Source organism: Sturnira hondurensis, unplaced genomic scaffold, assembly GCF_014824575.4.
Source record: "Sturnira hondurensis isolate 20B ecotype Veracruz unplaced genomic scaffold, ASM1482457v3 Scaffold0017436, whole genome shotgun sequence".
NCBI lineage: Eukaryota > Metazoa > Chordata > Mammalia > Chiroptera > Phyllostomidae > Sturnira > Sturnira hondurensis.
The window spans coordinates 18,077,394-18,097,238 of record NW_028090067.1 but is presented as its reverse complement, the minus strand read 5'-3'; the positions used below and the strand labels follow the sequence as shown (position 1 = coordinate 18,097,238).

The following is a 19,845-nucleotide window of genomic DNA, read 5'->3' as shown; positions in this document are numbered from 1 at the left end:
GTCAGTGAACACCTAGGCTGCTTCCACATCTCGGCCCCACAAATAACGCTGCAACCGCTGGTCGCCAGACAGGAGTGGGGTCAGGGGAGTTGGTGGGAGAGGCGAAGGGATTAAGAACTACCAACTGCCAGTTATAAAAACAGCCATGGGTATGTAAAGCACAGCATAAGGAATATAGCCCATAATGTTGTAATAACTATGTATGGTGCCAGGTGGGTGCCATACTTATGGGGTGGGTCAGTTTGTAAGGTTTGTAGATGTCTAATCACTCTGTTCTACACCTGAAATTAGTATACTATTTTATGTCAACTGTAACTGAAAAAAAAAAGGGTCATTCCTTTATTTGGCCAATGCCCTAAACATTGCTCCTTGATGGCCACCACCACAGATAGCCCTCACCTGAAAGAGGGTGAGTGAGGCCTGGGAGGGGACCTCTCCCAAGGTTCATTTACTGCATCAGCAAGTTACCGGCTTGGTAGGTGCAGAGAGACTTACCCTAAGCAGAGTTGAATATAGGAGTTTCAAAGGAGAGGAGGCCTTTGCCAGAATGAGCCCCTGGGGGTGAGGCAGGGGCAGGTAAAGAAGGTTCTATCTGCCATCTGGAAGGCCTGGGGGGCTGTGCACCATTGCCGGGCCCTGACCACACAACTTCTATAACTGCCTCTCACGACAACTCAGGGCCATGGCTCTGGTTCTCCAGAGCAGCTCAGAGAAGTGGAGTGACTTACCCAGGCTCATGCCGTCCGTGGTAGAGTCTAGACACGGACCCCGGGGGTACACGACTCCAGGACGAGGCTGGGAGGCTTTGGAGTGCCTCCCAGCATGACCAGCAGCTGAAAGGCAACCCACCCAGTCACCCCAGTGGTTCTCACTCCTTATGCATAAGGTGTGATTCCTCCTTCTGCTCCCAGTCAGGGGGTACTTGGCTGTTGAGTGGGGGTGGGGAGCGTTTCCTGATATGACTCCAGCATCCTGAGTCACACCCGGGCATACCCTCTTCTCCATGTGCGTGTGGCAGTAGGGAAGGACCGAGAGTGGCGGAGACTTAGAACTGGACCTTGGACACAGAGTCTGAGGAGGAAGGGAAAAGGCAGACCAACTACTAGGGGGTGGATGAGGTCCAGCCGCTCTTCTGGGGTCACAGGGGCCACGTGTGACAGTGGGCATCAGGTGGTGGTGGTGCCATGCCACCAGCAGCACCAGGGGCTCCAGCTGAGGTCACTGGCATGGCAAGGAGTGCCACACAGATGGGGAGGGAGCAGCAGCCTACAGAATCTGCACAGTCGGGCACACAGACAGGCAGGATGGCAGCCACGTTAGGAAACTTCAGCAGGAGGAGTCTGAATTCTGGAAGGGTGCTTGGCCTGCACAAGACAGGGGAGGGGAGGAGCTGGGTCCTGCACAGGTCCCAGCATCTGGGCTTGGACAGGGATCTCCTTACAGGAACCATGGCAGAGGGTGGGGCCAGGTCTCAGAACAAAGATGACATCAAGCAGCAGACCCCAGAGGCTTGTGCAGAGCTCTGCACCGGAGGCGTCTACTGGTTGGCCCCAGTGACCTGGGAACCAGTAGACCCTGTCTGATAGGACATCACACTTTAGAAAGCTGGGTACCCTAAGTTGATGTATCATTAAGGGGACTTCCTTAGGAAGTCTGGATCTGGAAAAGGACCTAGGGAGCCCCAGGGACTCATGAATATTGATTCGAGAATCTAAATTTCTGCCAACAGAAGGGAGAATCTCCATAACTTTGATTTGTCCTATGGAGACACAGGCTTGCTAGTTTCTCTGTTTTATTTCAAAGACAAATAACTCAACCCATCTTTCTTGAACCTATCTTGAGTCACTCTTACCTAAGAGGAGTCTGAGGGCCCTTGTTTATTTAGTTTGTGCTGGCTGCATACATCAGCAGTTTAGAGTAGGAAGAGACCCAGCCTCTCCTTACCAGTAAGATTACTGGTAAGGAACTGAGGCCCAGAGCGGGACAGAGACTTCCCTAAGGTCCAGTGGCCCAGAGAGAGTGAGGCAGAATCCAGGCTGCAGAACCCCTGGCCAGCACCCCCATCTCATCTGGACTCGCCATAGTAACCAGCCCTCCTTTAGCAGTAAGAAGCAGAGGCTGCCTAGCAGTTACCTAGCAACTCCCAGTAACCGGGTCAGAACCGGGGAGGGAGGCACCAGGCACTGCCCACCCTGGGGAGTTCTGACCTGTCGAATTGGGTTTGCCCACATCAGAATGTGTCCACAAACGACCCTGGGTAGAGCCATACCTGGAAGAACCTGCACTGGGGAGACTCAGGCCAGGATCAGTGAGATGCTGGAACTTGACACAGACCCAGCTGGCTGGGGCCTGTCCCCACAGCAGATGCAGGGCCTCATTATGTGCAGTTCTGCTTCTGTGAGTGGCGTGGACTCTGTCCCCACTGACATGCTGGTTTCCTCTGCATGTGGGGATCCAAAGAGGAGGACTCAGGGGTGTGTGTTTCTGTGTGTCCTTCAAGAAGGCATTTCAACTCAGAGGGGAAAAGCCGGGGGGCTGTGTGCCCTCACACTGCCATCTCCTTCCCTGTCTCAACAAGTGTTTATGGAGTGATCTGGTCCTTTAATAGGTGAATCTCCCAATAGTCCCTGTAGGTTGGCTCTTGACAGCCACTACCCACCAACACCCTACCCCCCACCGCTTCTTTCTTGTGGGCAGAACCCTGCCTGGGTTCCCAGGTTCTATCTCCTGCAGGGTCCTTACCATTGGTCTATCAGAGTGGTCTTATTCTCTTAAAAATTGGCTTAGGAACGGCATGTGATCCAGTCATTGCCAATGAGATCAGAGGGAGCGGCTGTGGAAGGACTCCTGGGAAAGGTTTTTCACAGTAGTGGAAATTGGGATGGAATGCCTCTCTCCTTCATTGGACTTTGTCGGTCTGCACGTGATGTCTGGAACTGCAACAGCCATTGAGACGTCACTGACAGAGAGGAAGGTGTTGTTGAGCCATTGAATTCAGCAAGTTGGGAACTGCCCTCCTTCTGAACTTCCGATATGGAATAGCGTTAGCCCTTGCGTAGGATACTTCCAGTCAGGGTTCCATATTCTTGCAGGTACAAGCCTCCTGACTGATACTCTTGTCCTCACGGCCTTGAGTTCACTCACTTTACACTAGTCTGAGGTGGGGGGGTGGGGGGGCAGGAAGTAGGTGCCTTGTCAAGGCGTGGTTTTAAAGGTAAAGGACACAAAGGAAACCTTCTTCCTGAAAAAAAAAAAATCAAAGCTAGGACTCCCTGGTCCTTTATATCCTGGGTTGGAACTGAAATAGGACCTGCAGCTGTTTGGCCAGCTTCTTGCAGGTATGGATAGATTTCTTCTTAATGAGCCCGAAGGTTTCTCTTATATTCCTGGTCCGTCCTTCCTTCCTTCCTTCCTTCCCTCCTTCCCTCCCTCCTTCCTTCTTTATTCTGGAGCTGGTTCTTACCTGCTCCCGAGAGCTAACTGTGCACATCTCTTCCCCACTCTGAGTTCAGCAATGAACTCACCAAACTACGTTGGTAGCTTGAAATCAGCCATGGTGGGATGTGGTTTAATACACTTAATTTTTTTAGAGCAGTTTTACGTACACAGCAAAACTGAGCATCTGATAGAGGCTTCCTTATATTCCCTGTCCTCCAATAGGCGTAATCTCCCGCATTATCGACACTTCCCACTAGAGTGGTTCATTTGTTGAAAACTGATGAACCTACATCAACACATCATTTTCACCCAAAGTCTGTTGTTTATGCCAGTGTTCATTCTTGGTGGTGTACATGCTACGGGTTTTGACAAATGCATGGCATGTAGCCACCATTATGTTATCATAGAGAACAGTTTCACTGCCCTAACAATCCTGTGTGTCACCTGTTCTCTCCTCCCACCCTTGGCAACCTTTGATCTTTCTACTGTCTCTTTAGGGTTTTTTTTTCCTTTTTCCAAGAAGGTCATATAGTTGAAATCACACAGTGTGTAGCCTTTTTAGATTAGCTTCTTTCACCTAGCGACTTGCATTTTAAGTTCCTCCATGTCTTTTCATGGCTTGATAGGTCATTTGTTTTTAGTGCTGAATGATATTCCATTGTCTGGATACCTCAGAGTTTATTTATCCACTCACTGACTGAAGGACTTCTTGGTTGCTTCCAAGTTTTGGTAACCATGAATACAGCTGCTATGAACATTCATGTGCAGGTTTTGTGTGGGTATGAGTTTTCAGCTCCTTTGAGTAAATGCCAAGGATCACAATTGCTGGATTGTATGTTAAGACTATGTACGATTTCGTGAGAAATTGCCAAACCGCCTTCCAAAGCGGCTGTACCATTTTGCATTTTCCCAACAGTGAACGAGAGTTCCTGTTGCCGCACGTGCTCATCAGCGTTTGGAGTTGTCAATGTTTTGGATCTTGGACTTTCTAAGAGATGTGCAGTGGTATCCCATTGTTATAATCTGTATTTCCCAATGACGTGTGATGGTGAACATCTTTTCATATACTTACTTGAAATCTTACATTTTCAGGGGGTGTCTGTTCAAGTCTTTTGCCCATTTTAAATTCGGGCTGTTTGTTTTCTTATTGTTGAGTTTGAAGAGTTCTTTGCCTATTTTGGATAATAGTCTCTTATCCAATATGTCTTTCACAAATATCGTCTCCCACTCTGTGGCTTGGGTTCTCTCTCCCTTGATATGTGGTAGAAGAAATATTTACATCACAGGCTTGGCAAAAACAGCAAATGAGGACTCTCCACCAGAGAGCCCATCGTTAAGCCTTTGCTAGCACACCCGTGTATTCAGGCATCTACCATTTCTTGGGTGAACTGTTTCCTTGCCCTAAAAGATATTCAGTCCAGTGGAGGAGGCAGGTCAATGAATTCCTGACTCTGGTGCAGAGTCCTGCATCTCAGAACAGACATGGAGCAAGGATGCTACAGGAATGCAAAGGAGGGGCAGCTATATCAGCCATGAAATTGGGATGGCTTCCCAACGCAGAACTTGAGCCGTGAGCTAAGCATTTCAAAGTGAGTAGCAGCTGTCTGGATCCATACTGCCCCCTGAGGTAGCCAGCCACTTGCCACATAAGGCTATTAACTCCCACTAGCCACACTGCAAGCACTTGATAGGCACATGTGGCTAGAGGCTACCCCGTCAGACTGAGCAAAAATATCTGAGACAGTGCTATTCGACAAAAAAGTGAGAGAGAGGTGTTCCAGGAAGAAGGAACAGAATGAGAAGACAAAGAGGTCTGAGAACGTGACTCATTCCGGGGAGGGGTAGGAGTTGCATGCAGCAGTAGATCGCAAAATGTCTTCAGTGCGGAAACCGAGGAGTTTAAACTCTAGTGTGAAAGCTCTGCAGAGTCCCTGAAGGCTTTCAAGCAGAAGCCTGATGTCATCTGCTTTGCATGTTAATGAGGTTCTCTGGCAGTCAGGCTGATTAGAGGGGGCCACCTAGGAGGCAGGGAGACCAGTTCTGAGACTGTCCCTGGGAGAGGAGTGCGAGGCATTTGAAATGAGGCACTGACCAGCCAGACGCAGAGAGAGGGCCCAGCCAAGAGATGGGAAGGGCCCACTGGCTGACTGTATCTGGCCCCTGGGAGGTGCTTTCTAAGTATTTGTTGATTTAATGAATTTGTTCTAGCTGAGCTGAGACTGTACAAATGGGTGCACATCCCCTTGGGCCCTAGATGGTATCTATGGCACAAATGAACAGGTAGAGGGGCATTTCTTTTCAGCTGAAGGGAAAGGGGAAATAGTGAGAGAGACAGACAAAGGAGATGTAGGGGAAAGTGACATCCCCTGTCCTGTTGATGGCTCTGGTGACAAGGGAACAAGCTATGATTAGGAAAGACTGTGAGGGACCTATTTGGGGCCCAGGGACAAGGGCTACTCAGAGTTGGGTGCAGGCCATTCTCCACTCCACCCCTTCTCTAACCCCTTGCCACACGGACTGCAGGGCAGCTTTGGTTTCCTGAAGAATCAGCAGACAGATGCAATGTTCAGTGGGGTCCACAGCATCAGGAAAGACATCAGCCGAAAATGTTCAAGGCAACCACACGTGGCCAGAGTAGGAGACAGACACAAGCAGACCAATACTTAAACACATGAGAAACACCAGCCTCTCACTCTTGGGCTCTCAGAAGTAACTAGAGATTTTGAGGGCAGGTGGCTAAAACTTACTGTAACTTGGGCATCACTGTTAATATCACCTTGTTTGCACCCACGAGTCTATAATGAAGGGAGCATCTGGGTTACAGAATGAATGATATAGGTGACATGAGGTGGGTTTCACTTGTTCATTCATTTATTGAGCCTCTGCATGCCATGCACAGTGCTGGATGCTGGGCACACAGCAGTGGACAGAACAGACGAGCCCTGCCTGCAGCGAGCGTACAGTCTAGTAGTCCTACACATCAGTCCGGCACCACCACCTGTGTGCTGTTCGGGAAAAGCACTGGCAACCTGGAGACAGTCTACTGGGAAGGGTTACTTTAGATCTGGGGTCAGAAAAGAACAATTTGATAGAGTGACATTTAAACCAAGACATGGAAAACAAATGGGATCTCATCAAAATTAAAAGCTTCTGCATGGCTAAGGAAAACATTATCAAGATAAAAAGAGAAGCAACAGCTTGGGAAAACATATTTGCCAATGATACCTCAGACAAAGGTTTAATCTCCAAAATATACAAAGAACTCACTCGACTCCATTCAAAGAAGACGAGCAACCCAATCAAAAAATGGCCAAAGGACTTGAACAGACATTTCTCCAAGGAGGACATACAGAGGATCCAGAGACACATGAAAAGATGCTCGACATCTCTAGCTATCAGAGAGATGCAAATTAAAAGCACAATGAGATACCACTTTACACCAGTCAGAATGGCTATGATAAACAAAGAAACAAACAACAAGTGCTGGAGAGGTTGTGGGGAAAAGGGGACCCTAGTTCACTGTTGGTGGGATTGCAGACTGGTACAACTACTATGGAAAACAGTATGGAACTTTCTACGAAAACTAAAAATGAACGTGCCTTTTGACCCAGCAATTCCACTATTAGGAGTATATCCTAAGAACCCTGAAACACCAATCCAAAAGAACCTATGCACCCCAATGTTCATAGCAGCACAATTTACAATAGCCAAGAGTTGGAAGCAACCTAGATGCCCATTGGTAAATGACTGGATCAAAAAGCTATGGTACATTTACACAATGGAATTCTATGCTGCAGAAAGGAAGAAGGAGCTCCTACCTTTTGCAACATCATGGATGGAACTGGAGAGCATTATGCTGAGCGAAATAAGCCAGGTGGTGAAAGACAAATACCATATGATCTCACCTTTAACAGGAATCTAAACAACAAAACAAACAAGCAAGCAAAATATGACCAATGACACTCAAATACGGAACAGGCTGACAGGGTCCAGAGGGGGGAGAATCATAGGGGAAAAGGGGAGGGACTCACATGAATAAGTGTACAGGACACATGGACAATAATTAAGGTGGGGGACAGAAATGGGAGGGAGGTGGGGAGCACTCGGGGGGCAGGGCTGGGAATATAAAACAGAAAACTACTTGAATAAGAAATTTAAAAAATTAAAAAAATTAAAAAAATAAAACTTATACAGATTTAGGAAAAAAAAACAACAAGATGTGGAGATGCATAGAAGTTAGCCAGGTGAAGAACAGGGGGTGTGCATTCCAGGTAGAAGGAACACCAGGTGAGGACTTGGGGACAAATCCTTGGCCATCTGGAGGTGGAGAGATGGCCAGTGGGGCAGAGGCATGAAGGCAAGGAGGGGAGAGGCACGGGAGGGGGCTGGAGAGGGAGGCACAGGCCAGACCTCACAGGGCCATGCTGGGACTTTGCGTTTTAACTCATGTGCAGGGCAGGGGAGTGATGTGATCAAATTTCTGTTTTACAAATATTGCTCTGGCGCCTGTGTGGATAAAGGAGTGGGAACAAGAGGGCACACAGGGAGAAAAATGTGGAGGCTAATTCAGTTGCGGAAGAGAGCTGTTGCTGGCATGGCTGCGGTAATGGAGAGAATGAAGGAACTGGAGCAGGACTTAGAAGAATCGACACTATGTTTTCCTCGTGCCCTTGCCTTGCTATAGAGAGGCGGAAGTGCTGATTTTAGATGAGACGAACAGCAGATATGTTCACCACGCCAATCTGTCCCTCATGCCGCCTGTTTTGCTCTAGGCTACTGCAGGTCTGATGATGTCACATGGGCCATTCCCCTGCCTCCTAGCAAGCCCACACCTGACGGGAATCAATTGTGTGTTTAAAGATTTCCTGAGAAAGCTTTTGCAACCTCTGCTCACGTTTAAAATAATTACTATTAGGAAATCCTTGTTTGTACTTCACCTGAATGCCTCTTACCCTAAAATTTCCTGACTTTTGATGGAGGTGATGATGCTAAAATAATAAGTCCCCTGGGCAGATGTGATGTCCCAATGACAGTTCTAAGTCACGTCTGTCTCTCCCACAGCCAGAACAAATCATTTGTTAACAAAGAAAGATGCCCCAGAAAAGGAATCCAATTTGATTTTTGCAGCTCGCTGTTGAGCTCTTTGCCCTTGCTACTCAGAGTGTGGTGCTGCACCCAGGAACCTAACTTCAGAGACGGGTAGAAATGCAGCACTGAATCAGGACTTGCATGTTAACACTCCCCAGACAGTTCACAGGCACATTTATTTTGAGAAGCATCCTGGCCTTAGATATCCCTGAGGCCATCTAGAAGTGGGTGGGCAGGGGCAGTGCCAGATCTTTGAAAGGCAGCGAGCCTCAGCAAGCAGTGAGGGAAACGGAACTGGTCCAACAGGAACAGGGTTTTCTCTGGAAGTTCCCTGCTCCCAAGTCACACAGAGCATTTCTGCCAAATTCAGAGACAATGTGCTGTTTCCTGGCCATGTGCCTGGCGAGCTACGTTGGATGGATGAACCTCTGGTGCGGAAATGCTGTCAGGTGGGCAGTGCTGCGCAGGTGCCCCCCCCCCCCGCCCCAACAGCTCCAGAGGCCAAGCGGAGCCAGCTGCCCCTTCCCCAGCATGGACAGTTTGGTCCTTGTCCTCTCAACTTGGTCCCTAAGGGCCCTTGTTCTCCAGGCAGTCAGGGTGACATCTGCTTCCTTCTGCACTGAGCCACGTGGTGAGCAAGCTGTTTTCCCTCCTCAGTGAAAAATAGTCCCACGATGGCCTCTGGTGGAACAGAAAGCCCAGTTCAGGGGTCCTGAAAGCCCTGCCCACACTGTGTGGTCAGCCTCTGCGGGCCCCGGACCCTGCCCTCACCTGGGGGCCTTGCGACACAGGCACCAGGCACAGCCCCACAACAAGGGCCCTTGTTTTGTCACTGCTTCCTTGAAGTGTTTCAAGGCATAAAATCCATGCCAGAACCAAGTCATTTCACTCTGTCCTCACATTCAGGCTGATCCTCCCACGTAATCAGACAAGTGGATTGAGTTGGTGGGCTGTTTAAAGCACATGGTTTAAATACGGTAAAATCAAGCACTAATGTTGGCTTTCATTTACCATACTATGTTCGCATTACCTACACCAAACACCTGATTCAGTCTCCTTTGCCTTTGTTCTCGTCTTCATTCCTGTGGCGACTTTGCCCCCGAGCTGCTGGTGTTCGTTTCTCTGCGCCGGTTCCTCCTCCCCACCTGCCTCGGCCCCGCTCCTGGAGCCTCGTCTGCCTGCTGACTCCAGCGTCCTCCTCGCTGGCCTGTCCCACTTAACCTCTTGCTCCCTTCCCTCCCTTTATGCCTCTCATGCTGCTCCTTCATCTTTTGAAATGTCTTCTGGCTGCTAGATGATCCTCACTCAGACTGGACCCCCCTGCTTCTCTCGGGCTCTTCTCTGCCCCTTCCCGAGTCTCCCCTCGGAGTCCCTTCTCCTCCTGTTTTTCTCTGAAGGTGACATGGGGATCAGAGAATCTTAGAATTCAGAGTCAGAGACACACGGCCTACGTTACAATGACAGTTACTTCTGAGCCACAAACTTTTGTTTCTTACATCACCTTTGATGGTGGCTGCCCCCGTCTCTCCTTAGAGCAGGAAGGGCTGGGGAAGGGCTGAGGAAGGAACAGACCCCCACTCACCCCACAGGCCCCTCACTAACGCTCGGGCCCCAAACTCCTCTTTCATGTCTCAGAACACTCATACACACATTCCTCCTAGGTGTCCTCGGTGCAGATGTGTGCCCCCAAGCTCCCCTAGGACACTGAGCTTCCTTCTTCAGTGTCCCTTGTTCCTAGCCAGGCTGGTCTGTGTCTCATGCCCTCAGATGAGTGCTGGGAAACAGTTCTATTTTGAGGTGCTGAAGGGAGACGGGGTTGCCAGGGGCTCTTCTCCCCAGGCTCAGCTCTTGGTGCAGGGAAGGGAGCAGCAGAGGTCCAATGGCCAGGAAACAGGTCACCTGACAGCCAGGTCCCACTCAGGGTCATGTTCAACCAACTAATCAGCTAATCACTAGTCAGTGTTCTTGGGTAGTGGACTTTTCCATGTGCCCTGGGCAAAGAATCTTCAAACAGAGAAAACCAAGAGGGAAAATAAGTAGAGCCCCGAAGAAACACCTTTGTAACCACAGGATAATGACTCTAATATCCAGCTCTCTTCGCCAAAGCTTCTCCAGGCCCTTCACAGGATCAAGGAGGCTACTTTCTTAGAAGCTGGGGACATGGAGGTCACATCCAAGTGAGCCACTGGGAGACTTGTGAAAAAAAAATCCCTCTATTTTCCAGTGCTTGGCTCCTCACAGTGTCCCCATTCCTTCGTGTCAGCCACAAGGAAGGGGACAGGCCAAAGAGCAAGTCTTTTGAAAGAGCTGCAGGTCCCCGCCTTGCCTGGCCTTGGGATGCCTGTGCTCTGGTCCTGCCCTCACACCCTGGCCGCTCCAGCTCAGACTTGTGTGGCTGCACCCTAATTCTCCATCCGGCAGTGCTCTCCCTTGGAGAATCTGAGCAGAGCTGCCCTACAAACCCTGAGGGGAGTAGGGCTTGCGGGTAAGCCAGAATGTGCCCTGCCAAGTCCAACTCCACCCTGCTGTTCTGCAGCCAACGCTGGGGTGTGGACCTCTGCTGAGCTGCCTGGTGACAATTCCCAGGACCAGGAGGAAGTGGTACCGTCTTTAGGACAGGAAGGATTTCGGTTCCACTTCCCTGACCCCCCACTCCCAATCCCCACCACCTTCTGCAAAGCCTCCACCTGAGTTACTTTCACGTCAGCTAATTAACCAACTAAACTGCCAATAAATTACTGTTATAAAATGTGTGTGTGCACAGGCACATGTGTGTGTGGACGCAGTCCCAGCTTTTCTTCCTTGCTCCCTCCCTCGCAGGCAGCTTCGGGCAAAGCCTCTGGCCTCTCCAGAGGGATTCATCGGATCATGGGTGCCACGTAGTTGGCAGGGAAGAGGCCCAGTTTGTTGTTCAGGCGGCCGGTCCACCAGGACGGGTTGGAGCTATCCAGGACCTCAACCACCTCTCCAGAGCGGAACCCCAGTTCGTCCTCCTCGAGGGCCTCAAAGTCGTACAGCGCCCGGGCCCACCGTACTCGCTGTTGGGGGAAAGCACAGAGGGGTCCCGCTGAACTGGGGGCTGGCCGGGCTGGCCTTGGGACCAGCACACAGAAGAGACTCCGCTAGCCCTGGCAGCAAGACAAAGCCCCCCCCCCGCCAGCAGCCTGCCCCGAGCGCTGCTGTGTGGCTCTCCAGAGACATCGCAACCCCGCTACCCCTGAAAGTGGACGCCTGCCCCACAGCCGAGCATGAAGTTATCACAACTCTTCAGGGTCACTCTTGAGACTCAGGATTTGGGCTGACAGAGATGAAACTCTGCAAGCCCCAAGAGAATCCTTGAGACCTACTCTCCCTCCGTTGACAGGTGGTCCTTTTACTTTCTTCAAGTGATAAACAGAATGGCAGTGTGCCCCAACTAACAGCCCTTGGTACTGGCACAACCAGGTCAGGATGGTGCTCAGCGACCTCTCCACTAGAAGCAGAGCCGAGAAACACGAGAAGGACAGGGCAAGGCCGCCGGCTGAATGAGAACAAGACTGGATGGTGCGGGGCTGGGACCACCCCACCTGGGGGCGCCCCCACCCCCACTGCCCTTCACTCTCTGGGTTCCCACCACTGCTATTGGAGCCCCGTAGACATTGACGTCTATCCTGGAGGAACAACCGTCCCTTTAATTACCCATCCAGCTGCCTCCACTGACCCAGAGGGGGAGAGTTCACGTACCCCAGCCACTTGGAGCTGCACCGGGTCTGTGTGTCTGCGGTGCATGAGGGCCACGTTCATCTCGCCGCCCAGGCCTATGCCATAGTGCCCGTCGTTTATGTCAAGGCTGCCTCCACGACGGTCCTGCAGACAGATGCAAGACAGATCCTGTCACCACGCCGCCAGAAGCATCCCTCCCAGTCTCCCCCAGTGCCTCACTCAGATGCCATAAACACAGCCAGTGCTCCAGAATACTTGCTGATGATTACAATAAACCCCAGGTGATGGTGAGAGGAGGAAGTGTGACAAAGGGACCTTAGATTCTGAAGGCAAAGTTGATGGCAGGTCTCATTTATTCAATCAAGAACTGTTTAGCAGGCACCTACCATACATTCAGTATTGGACTAAGCACTGGGGATATGTAGCACAAAGAGAAGGTCCCTTGTTTTCGTGGAACATCAGTTCAGAGGGGACGTTATGCACATTGAAGTGATAAGTGAGCACAGAGAAGAGTGTCTAAGTCTGCCCGTACAGTCAGGGAAGACTTCGTAGAGGAAGTGATACTTGAACTCCAGCTTAAAGGACTGGCCAGGGGAGAGAGTTTCAGGCAGAGGGGACAGTATATGAAGGCCTTGAAGGCATGAAAGAAGATGCAATGGACCCTTCTGCCGGTAGTGCGGTGTCGCTGGGAGGGGTGTTTGTGTGGGGCACAGAAGGAGGCAGTGGGAGACCAGGCTGGGGAAACAGATATGAGCAGCTCACAAAGGGCTCTGGGTGCCCTGCTAAGGAATTTGGGAATGATCTTATCTGGCTATATTGTCCATCTCGGTAAGCCACCTAAAATCCCATCTGCAACAAGGCAGGGAGGGGGGTTCGGATAACAAAGAAACTAAATAAATAAATAAGCAAGGCTCTGTGGCAGGTGTTAATCCGCTTTTCTTGCAGATCTCTGGCAGCCAGGTGGGTTAAGCGGCATGAATAGATTTGAAATTGTGCTGATGGGTAAACCAGCAATTGTTCGCTGAGCCCTTGGAGGGAGAAAGTGTGAGTGCGCCTGCAGGCAGGCAGCCATTTGACTCTGACTCGTGCAGGCTTCTCTGCCCAGGCAGTCTCCCTAGCCTATTTCTGCCATTTGGGGGCCCTGGGATCTCCTTTCTGAGCGTAGCGAGACCTGATGAGGCTGGGCCAGGCCAGCAGCCCCAGGACCGCAAAGGAACCCCGGCATTCATCTGCTACCCTCCTTTCCAGCATTGAGAGGTGTTTTCACGCAGGAAGTGGCAGTGGGAACAAAGTGTCCTGAGCCTCCAGGGGAAGGGTGCTCTGCTCCATCCTTTCCAGGTACCTGATGAAAATGGTGATGCTGCATGTACCGCTGCTGCGGGGGTTGGGCTGAGGGGTGCTGTGAGAGAGGGGGTGGCGGGTGATCCGACAGCTTCCGGTTCATCAAAGGCCGCATTTCTTCTCCCACAGCCCCACTGAGGTGTGGGCCTCCCTGGGCCCTCTGGTCCAGGCTGTTGCTCCTGCGACCCTGGGAGAGAACAAAGATGATTGGATCCCCCCTCCTCCCACAACTCCTGGCCCAACCTGCCCCCACCCCTTCAGGCAGCTGTTCCCAGACTCTGCTCATGACAGCTCCGAGAAACAGCTGATGGGTGGGGGCAGCTTAAGGAGAACCAACAGTTCAGACCCTCCAAGTTCTCAGATTCTCCCACTTTGGGGATGTCAGGTCTCTGAGTCACAGACTAACACTTTGCACATGGTATTCATTTGGTCCATTCCCAGGGGGCTTGTTGTTCTCTGTGTAATCAAGCTTAGATATCCTATTTTACTGACACAATGCCACCCCTCCTTATCGCATGTTGCCACACTGCTGGACATCCTACCCTCCAGATAAGCCCTGCTATTGCCTTTGCAGATTTTGAACTGTCATTTAGAGTCTGGTTAAAGAGACCAAAACACAACAGTCTTGCAGCACCATGGAAACCGGGCCTGCACTGGGCACACTGGGAGGAGCAAGGTCTTCTTCATGCTATAAGAGCTTCAGGAGACAGAGGGAGTTGTTTTTATTTATCAATTCAGAGAGCCCTGGGCTTAGTTACTACCTGCCAGGCACTATTCTAAGCACTTTAGGGAGATGGACTCACTTAATCCGGTTGAAGGCAGTTTTATGTTGCCTTTCTTATCTCTGCATGTACATCCTAGTAATTAATACCTCTGTCCACTTCCTGGTTAAAATGATTGGTTTATCTTTGTATTTCTTTCTGAACTTCTGTGTGTACTTGATGGGAATGCCCTTTTCTCCTTTGATTGTAACTTCTCAGGCTTAAAATCAGCCAATAACTTGAAGGGGATGGTTTTCTTCATGTCCCCAAAGTACGCGTTGCTCTGAAAGTCTCAACACCTTTCCCCAAAACCGGCCCCGGGATTGCAACTGTTCCCATCAACGCTACTTCCGATACCCGTCTCCTATGCCATGTGTTTCCTTTGAAAAGTATTTTACATATTTTGTGCGGATTTACTTGTGGAAGGCAAGTTGGTATTTCCTCTCAGCCTATTGTGGACCAGACTCTGCAGCAAGTGCTGCAACTATATTTTCTCATTCAACTGTCATGGCAGCCCAGTGATGGAGGCACTACATTCTCCCCCTCCTACGATGGGAAAACTGGCACTCAGAAAGGCTGTCTTCACCTGGCTAGGTGATGAGGAGAGCCGGCCATAGAATCAGGATTTAAAGCCAGGTTTGTCCTGTGCATTTCCTAGGAAAATAATACTCTGCATTCCAAATTGTTCCAAGAGCAAGAATTCCAAGGCTAGTTTTCTCCTCCAACACCTCCTCCTCACCCCAAATCCTGTCATAAAGCTCTAGAGAGGCCACCAACTGTGTCGTGGTAACATCGGTGACGGAGGAATGGCACCCACAATCAGGGCTCCTGGGCACTGAGTGCTTGCAGTACGGCCAGGACGATGTGCGAGAAGGGGACACATCACTCCCAACCTTCACAGCCATCCCATGAGGCAGATACCACTATCCCCCCTCCTCGCACATCATCCTGGTCGCAGTGTTACGGAAGAGGAAATGGAGGGTGGGAAAACTTTCCAGAGTCACGTGGCCAGGCAGTGTTAAGCTACGATTGAAGCTGAGATCTGACTGCAGAGCTAGTCTACCTTTGTGAAGCCTTTGAGCACCTGCCTATCAAACACACCGCTTGGTGGTTCATGCAAGGCTGCAGCTGCCTCGTTTAGTCTCTAGACTGGGCGACCTGGGCCCAGAAGCTCACCGGATCCTCCCGTGTTCTGTCCCTCAGGAAGATCTGCTTCTGCTTGGAGATGGAAGTCGTCCTGTAGTAGTCCACCAGCTTATTTAGGGATGGAAACTTCTCTGTCCATAGGAAGTAATTACCCTTGTTGTCTCTCATGACCTTGAAGTGCTGAACATCATCCTCATGCCTAGAGATGAGGGCAAATCCAAACTGTGTGTTACTCGGTGGCAGTGTGTCTGCCCTCAGGGTTGACTGCATCCAGCCAGGGGAGTCCCTCAGGGCAGGGCAGGAGAGATGGGGGCTTGCTTAATACTGGGCTCTGGGGGCAGATCTGGGCCAGGTCTGCACAGGACACAGGCTGCGCTAGAGCAGAAGTAATTTGGCTTCTGACACTGGAGCTAATCTTCTCCAAGAAATGTTCCAAGAGCTTTAAAGACTCTGAGGTCAAGGACCTTTTAGCAGTGCTTATCTGAAACTTGGCAACCCTGGAGTCCTTACTACGCTAAGGGCTCTGCCAAGACTCAGCGGGAGGGGTTTCCGAGCCCTTGTTATCTTTCTGTTATCAGAAACACTTGGAACCAGCTCCTTCAAGCCCATAGACTTGTTCTGGACAGTAAGATACCACCTTGAGAAATTTGTCATGCTTTGTTCTCTATGTAGATCTCTTGGTCTTGACATATGTTTTGCATAAATAAAGTTGCAAAGCATTTGGAGCTTTTGAGGAAAGAAGTATTATGTAGATGTGTAGAGTTTTAATTGGAAAGGACTTCAGAGATTGTTTATCTTTATGTCTACCTGTTACAGCTGAGGAAACAGAAGGAGGGCCTTGGTCAAGGTCACCACAGGTGAATGGCAGAGCTGAGACAAGAACCCTCGGTGTCTGATTCCAGCCTGCCACACCATGTGCACATGCTAACTTCTTTTAGATGGGCATCTTTTGACACCAGCTGCACTCACAGGGGTTGGGCATATTGGTAGCAGGGGTGCAGAGATGGGACTTTATTCACTGGGGAAGGGGGCCCTGGGCCTTTATTAGTATCTCCAAGTCATTCTCTTTAGGATATCAAGTTTACTTGTGAAATGGACATACACTTATATGTAAAAATTAACTGACATTAATCGTACCAATTGCCTGACCCAAAAAGTCAAGAATTTAAAGAGTGTTGGAGTGTAAAGATACATGAAGGCTAGTGGAGGTTTCTTAGGGATGGATTGAGTGGTCTTTGTGCAGAGGGGTCGGGAATTCTGATCATCAGCCTCATTTACGTGCTGGGCTCCACTCATGGCCAGGTGAACCATGCGGTGACCTCTGCCAGGTCGCTCAGGGGCAGTGCCCAGCACTCTGCAATAGCTACATGGCCTTCGCCTTGGTTTCGGCCGTTAACAGATGTTTTCTTCACTCGAACACCACATGGCTTGACTCATAGTCATTACCCTTCACATTTGGGTGAGGAGGAGGAAATATCCTTGTGGTATAATTATTCATCCACCCTCTCTGGCTGAAGAACACAGAGTGAGAAACATTAACCCTTTCACTCCCATGAGCGGAGAGGGTGGATGCCGGAGTTGCATTCGGTCACCGGTGCGGATGGAAAGAGAGTGCTCTGAGAGGGGCAGAGAAGAGGCTACCACCCAGTGCTCCAAACGCTGAAGTCCAATGTTTCAGACCCTTGGCAAATGCTAAGTGATGAAACCGCTATTAGCTCTTAATTATCTGTGTTTGAGACAGAAAGCAGATGTATAAATAAATGAATTAAAATGATCTCACTCTGAAATACATTACACTACATTTCTGCAGAATATGTGGTAATGATTATGGTAATAATCCCTGTACAAAAAGCTGCATTACCTCAGTAGCAGGGGAAGACTCTGGCAGAAGTCAAGGCTGACTGTTTTGTAGAATTTTCTTTAATCAAGGAAATATAAACAGTGGTTCGTATCAGAGGAAGCGAGAGTCAACTTCACGCAGACCAAAGGCACCAAGAGATGCCCTCTCTCTAACAATTTACTTGGTCCATTCTATAATCAGGGCCCTCAAGAAAGAGGTTTGACTTATAAGATTTCTTAAGCGCAAAAGTTCATTAATTAAGGCCGAATAAGCTTAGAGTTTGTGATGCATCAATACTGGCCTGACTTAAACACACCATCACCCAAGCTGTGGACAAGAAAGGACAGCTAAGAGCCTGGGCGAGACTGCAAGGGCACCGTGGACAAGTCCAAGCTATTTGTGAGCACTTTAGGGGCACCTGTGCGCAAAAATGGTTGACCCATTATTCGTAAGTCCCTATCTATTCCTTAAAATATCCATACTTTCTAAATAATCAAGTGACCTCAGTTTATCACCTGAGAGCGGATTCATGTACTTAAAGCACTCAGACTACACGCCTTTCAAAATGTGTTGAATAACCCAGACCAGCATTTCCTGGCCACTACCTCAATGGCAGAGTTCCCTGCACAGGCTGCCACCCTTCTTCACTGCCGTCACCTTTCATTCTTGCATTTTCACATGTGGTCACCAAGTCTGAAACGTCACTGGCAGCCCCTGACACGCTGACCACACACAGTGTGTTCAGACTTGGGGCTTCGGGGCTGTGTCATGCGTGTGCCTGGACTGAGCCACTTCCTGCACATCAGGGAGATTTTGCTCTTAGGCTCCACCCCCTCACCTCCTGTGCCCCGCTCCTCTGCTGCCCTCAGTTGTGGGTGTCTGCCCTTCTCCTTTCGCAGTCGTGGCAGCTCCGTGTGTACCCTACAGTGACGACCTGGGGCTCTTGTTTCTCTCTGACCCTGCTTCAGGCATCCATCAGTAGTGAAAGGCTACAGTGTGGATGGATGTGGACAATTCTTTCCGACTTCCTTCCACAAACTCTCATCGAGCATGTCTACTGAGCACAAGGCACTGTTAAAGGTACAGAGGTAAAGCAGATAAAAATCCTGTCTTTCCAGAAGCACTTGGGCTGAGGACTTGGGGCAGATAAGTGTACACACAATTTTGGCCACAACCAATGTGCTAAGGAGTTACATGCACGTGTTATGGGAAGGAAATGAATAGTATCACAGTTGGAAAGATGCCTGGGCCCTGAGGCCCCCGTGCTCCTGAGCAATAGGTCATGTTCAAGATATCACCTCATGGCTTTAGCAGTCTGGGTCAGGGAGGTGTCGGGAATGGCCAGTACCTGACAGAAATGGAGAAGTCCCCTGGGGAGCTCTGGCTGGCCCGAATGATGAAGAAACCAACCTCCTTGCCCATGAGTAAGTTCTCTGCCTGGTGTCTCGAGAGGCCTTCGTGAAACCATCTATCGGGTGAGAAAAAAACAGAGGGTCTTGGTGAGGTGCCAGAGTGACAGGAGGGGGAAGTAGGGGTGAGATGACCGGAAGGGAGAGGGCTGGGGTCTCTGCTCAGCAGGGAGGCAGAAGAAACTGCTCCCTGTGGTTTTCAGGCACTGCCAGTGCGATGCTCCCTCTGTCCCCCAGAGAAGCCTCTGCAACTCAGAAAGCCCAATCGGGGAAACTGCTGCTGCACCAAATGGGCCAGGGTGGGAGTGACTCGCTGCGGGAAGCGGCCTCCTGCTGGCAGCTGCATGACAGATGTTGCTAGGAAAGAACTTCAGGGACATCCGATGTGATGGGAGGACAGGGATCCCTTCAGACCCTGGGGCAAGCGGCGACCTGGTGGGGCTGGGAAGGGCCTTGGACACTGGTTCTGGCCCTGTGCTCTTACTGAGGGCACCTCAAGGGGGCTGCAAGGCACCCAGGGAGGCTGCACACATGCTCAGAAATAAGCAAAGCTGGCGTCAGCCTGGGGACCACACCCATACAGTGGGCTCCAGGGCCTCCTCAAAAATCCAGGCTGTTAAGAATCTTTACTGTGGAAGAGAACACACTGAGCAGAAACTGCTCCCTCAGAGCTGCAGTGAGGAAGGCAACCTCTGGAAGTGATGGTGCAGGTGGCCTGCGGCATTCGAAAAAGACCGGGCGCGTTTGCACCACCAGTGGACTACTGTCAGCATCTTCACCCCACAGCTCATCGGCCGTAAGGCAAACTGCCATAAAAAAAAGTTAAAATCACTGGAAATAAAAGAACAGAAAACTTAAAAGGCTGTATTTGAATATGTTTAGAGTGTAGCTTCGCAGATAACTGACTTTAGTGTGCGTGTACCCAAGCCCTAGCCTCCGCTCTGTGGGAGATGTGGGTTCAGCGCTGCGCTCTCAGAGAGGGCCCCCGCCTCTGCTCCCAGTTAGTGAGCTTCAAAGTGAGAACAGGCTTTATCCTCTGGGAGAAGCACTATTTTAATGCCACCTCCCTGTTTACTCCACTGTATAGGCCATTCAGAGGGCTAGCTAAGATTTACAGATA

The 19,845-nt window shown here is 50.3% G+C and overlaps 1 protein-coding gene across 5 annotated transcripts in view; it reads right to left on the bottom strand.

Annotated features, from left to right (window-relative positions):
- Positions 1–9,372: 9,372 nt before the first annotated feature.
- The window catches only part of GRAP2 (GRB2 related adaptor protein 2), a 67,938-nt gene continuing 57,465 nt past the window's right edge, over positions 9,373–19,845 (bottom strand). For 4 of the 5 annotated variants that reach the window (XM_037068446.1, XM_037068447.1, XM_037068448.1 and 1 more), the window contains 5 exons: positions 18,665–18,784; positions 15,507–15,675; positions 13,571–13,756; positions 12,250–12,372; positions 9,373–11,564 (listed from right to left, as the gene is read on the bottom strand). In XM_037068446.1, the coding sequence (XP_036924341.1) occupies positions 11,385–11,564; positions 12,250–12,372; positions 13,571–13,756; positions 15,507–15,675; positions 18,665–18,784 (778 nt within the window). In that variant the 3' untranslated portion in view covers positions 9,373–11,384. Of the gene's footprint in view, positions 11,565–12,249; positions 12,373–13,570; positions 13,757–15,506; positions 15,676–18,664; positions 18,785–19,845 lie in introns of those variants that run through there. The other variant, XM_037068450.1, reaches the window with a different exon arrangement.